Genomic DNA, 4,317 nt, shown 5'->3' with positions numbered 1-4,317 from the left:
GCTCACACCTGTGCCGCTCCTCCTTTTCAGTAAGGGAAAAAAGACAAGAAGAAGGACAAGAAAGAAGCATAAACTCTCCAAACAACATTGGAGCACCCAGTGGGTTTACGTAGTGGATACTAAGCCACACAACATAAACATGCGGTTAAAATAAAGCCTTTAATAAGCTATCACAATACATGTAGTACATGACACCTATCAAAAGTCAAAGTCTGTCCTTCAATTGTTTAATTACAAACCGAGGAAAAAAGAATCCGAAGCATGCCACTCATTACCCTGTCTAGGTACTCACTCAGGTGTATGTTCTCTCCTCTCTCTCCTCGTCCTCCTCCAGACACTGTTCATGTGCTGGACCCCAACAACTGACCCTGACCTGAAGAAGTCTGCCTGTGCCGGGCATCAGTGAGCGAGTGAAGATGAGGAGACCGACCAAATCAATCCAACAAAGTTATCGAAAGCTCAGCGGCATGAAGCAGTCAAAAAAGGCCATGCACACTGGTAGTTCATCTAGTGTTTTCCTGGGTCTAGATTAACAAACTTCCTCACTTTTCATAACTAAACTGTAAATCCATCTCTTTTGTTATTCCAAGAAATTGGCATTTTTTTACATCCCATGGCTTTAGAAATCCTGGGCATCCTCACCTCCGCCTGTAGACAGGTTTCTACCTCCCGACCAGCAGCTGTTCCTCCTCTCCTTGCCCCCCCTCCTCCACGGGTCGCTCGGCCCCCTGCCCCTCCCCCAGGACAGCAGGCGAGGCACCCCCCTCCATCCCCTCCAGCACTCAGCCCTGCCACCTCCACCCCCCTCAAGCGGCCGAACGGAGACTCCCACCCCCTCCACCCTCTGTGTCCTATACTTCTCCTCCCCCTCCCCCTGGCCACCAGCGCTCCATGCCTGCCCCTCCTCCACCTCCTCCCCCGCCTCCCCCAGCCCAGAGCTCTGGAGACTTTACTCCTCCTCCACACCCCTGTAAAGGTCCCCCACCACCTGCTCCTGCATCTACAGGAGAATGTGAAGGAGGTGGAAGAGGAGCTCTGCTGGACCAGATCCGCGTCGGGAGGAAGCTCAAAAACGTAAACTAAACTTTGTTATTCAAATGCAGAAATTGTCTTTGTCAATGAGAGTGAAGTCTATATATTTCAGTTAACATGATCATTGACCTTTGACCTTTGTGTCCCAGGTCACAGACAGTCCTGAGTCACCTCCGCCTGCCGAGACAGACTCAGAGGGCATCGTAGGAGCTCTGATGATGGTCATGCAGAAGAGGAGTAAAGTCATCCACTCCTCTGGTAAACACCTTCTCATCCTAATCTATCATTCATTCATTAATGTATTATATTCCATCTACAAATGTGTAAAATAAACCAAATGCATTGTGGTTCATCCTCATGTATCTAAAAAATAAATTCCAGCATAACAGACATAACTCTCTTTTGTTTCAGATGAAGGTGAAGAAGAAGGAGGTTATGATGATGAAGATGACGATGAGTGGGACGACTGATAAGTGCATTCCATCCTGTATTATTTTCCACTCTGTAACCATGGACGCAACAGTCTGGTTGATCCGGTTAATCTCATTTGTGTTGGTGTTTTTGTATCAGTTGCTGACTAGAAGGTGACTCACGAAGATTTACATCAGAAGAATGCTACAGATAAGGATTGTGTGAAAGTCCCAAATGTGAGAGAAATCAACAGAACGTAAGACAGAGAAACGATTGATGGGATCACATATGTTTATATTTGTCGTTCAAACGTTTCCAGTTTAGGACTCACGCTGAGTATGTACAACACATTACAGTATGTTGCTGTACAACACATTACAGTATGTTGCCGTACTACACATTACAGTATGTTGCCGTACTACACATTACAGTATGTTGCTGTACTACACATTACAGTATGTTGCCGTAATACACATTATAGTATGTTGCTGTACTACACATTACAGTATGTTGCGTCTGAATCATAGTAGTACACTTACAGGTCTGATCCCAGTACTACACACTTACAGGTCTGATTCGCAAGTAATACAATTGAAGGTCTGATCATAGTAATGACAGCATTACAGGTCTGATCCCGACTACACATTACTGTGGTAGCTGATTCCCATACTACACTTACAGGTCTGATCCAGTACTGAAGCATTTCAGGTCTGATGCCCAAGTACTAACACATTACAGGTTGATCCAGTACTACACATTACAGGTCTTGATCCCAGTCTACAATTAAGGTCTGATCATAGTATACACATTAAGGTCTGATCCCAGTACTAGAAATTATCAGGTCTGATCATAGTAACTACACATATACAGGTCTGATCATAGTAAATACACATTACAGGTCTGATCCCAGTACTAACACATTACAGGTCTTGATCATAGTACTTACACATTACAGGTCTGATCATAGTACTTACACTTACAGGTGTGATCCGTACTCAATTACAGGTCTGATCATAGTACTACACATTACGGTTTGATCCAGTACTACACACAATTACAGGTCTGGATCATAGTTACTGGAACACATTACAGGTCTGATATAGTAATAGCACATGTGACAGGTCTGATTCCTCAGTACTTTAGCACATTACAGGTCTGATCCAGGTAATTTACACATTACAGGTCTTGATTCATAAGTACTTTACAAATTACAGGTCTGATCCCAGTACTACACATTACAGGTCTGACCCAGTTTACTACACTTAGCAGGTCTGATTCCACAGTACTACACATTACAGGTCTGATCCTCATACTACAACATTACAGGTCTGATTCGCCAGTAATAACACTATTACAGGTCTTGATCCCAGTAACTACACATTAGCAGGTCTGCATCCCAGTAATTACCACATTCACGAGGTCTGATCAATAGTTTGACAATTACAGGGTCTTGATCTAGTACTACACATTACAGGTCTGGATTGTCCCAGTAATACACTCATCTAGACAGGTCTTGACCAATAGTAACTACACATTTACATGTTAGTGATGCCCAGTAACTAAGCATAGCAGGTTCATGATACTGGCAGTATCTACACATTACACAGGTCTGTATCCCAGTAAGTACACATTAACAGGTCTAGATCCCAGTAATACACATTATCAGGTCTGATCCCAGTACTGACAGCATAACAGGTCTGATCATAGGTACTACCACATTACATGTCTGATCGCCAGTAAATAATTTAAGGTTTCTGATCCCAGTACTACACATTATATGAGAAGTTCTTGCGTCTGCAGTGTCTACAGTTAGATAATGGAAGGCATAGATATATGACTGATTCGACACTCGGTATCGGTGTGTTGATAGGGGTGTTGTGACTTAGTGGTGTGGACTGTCATATGGCACGAGTGAAGTCTGATGTCTATTAGAAGACGAATGCGCATTTTGTAGTCGAGAGGTGATGGCTGGCTATGTACTGTTGGCTTACAACGATTAGTGCAGGGTGCTGCGATCATGACAGTGGATAGTCGATGACTGCTGAGCAGAAGTTGAGTTCTGCTCTAGTTTAGTTCAGATAGGATGGGATCGCTGTTGATGAGACTGTCATTCCGCAGATGAGTAGAAGGATGTGTTTGATGAGACTGAGGATGAGATGAGTATGGTTGCTGGATGCGCCGTGAGAGAAGTAGACAGACGAATTAAGAAGTGGTGGATATCTAGGTGATCGGACGCGTATACGAGAGATACATTGTCATCGTTGCGCTATCAGCTTATAGTACGGTCTGTAGTAATGCTACAGATGTACAGCTACGAGAATTACAGGTTGGATCCTAGTACTACACGATTACAGTCCTGATCAGTAATAACAATTACGAGGTCTGACATAGTAATACACATTACAGGTCCTGATCATAAAACTAGCACTTACAGTCTGGATCCCAGTAATACACCATATTACAGGTCTGATCCCGAGTACTACATCATTACAGGTCCTGGATCCAGTACTAACACTTACAGGTCTGATCATAGTACTACAAATTACAGGTCTGATCCCAGTACTACACATTACCAGGCTACTGATCCCAGTACTACAACATTACAGGTCTGATCCCAGTAATACACATTACAGTCTGATCCAGTAAATACTTTACATTTACAGGTCTGATCCCAGTAATACACATTACAGGTCTTGATCCAGTACTACACAAGTTACAGGGTCTGAATCAGTACTAGCAACATTACAGGGTCTGCTGCCAGTAAATAACATTACAGGTCTGAATCATAGTGAACTACACATTACAGGTCTGGATCAGTAGTATCTACAGCATTACAGGTCTGATCCCAGTCCATACAACATTAAACAGGTTGAT

At 43.4% G+C, this 4,317-nt stretch overlaps 1 protein-coding gene across 1 annotated transcript; it reads left to right on the top strand.

Moving 5' to 3' along the window:
* Nucleotides 1–334: 334 nt before the first annotated feature.
* On the top strand, nt 335–1,932 carry LOC112079783 (actin nucleation-promoting factor WASL-like; the record flags this gene model as incomplete). Its single annotated transcript, XM_024145624.2, has 4 exons — nt 335–402; nt 678–1,074; nt 1,182–1,290; nt 1,444–1,932. Coding segments are annotated over 4 exons (633 nt in total), but the record flags the coding sequence as incomplete, so codon positions are not given.
* Between the last annotated feature and the right edge of the window lie 2,385 nt (nt 1,933–4,317).

The sequence above is a fragment of the Salvelinus sp. IW2-2015 genome, unplaced genomic scaffold (assembly GCF_002910315.2).
Source record: "Salvelinus sp. IW2-2015 unplaced genomic scaffold, ASM291031v2 Un_scaffold9516, whole genome shotgun sequence".
Taxonomy (NCBI): domain Eukaryota; kingdom Metazoa; phylum Chordata; class Actinopteri; order Salmoniformes; family Salmonidae; genus Salvelinus; species Salvelinus sp. IW2-2015.
This window is presented reverse-complemented; position numbering and strand designations above follow the sequence as displayed.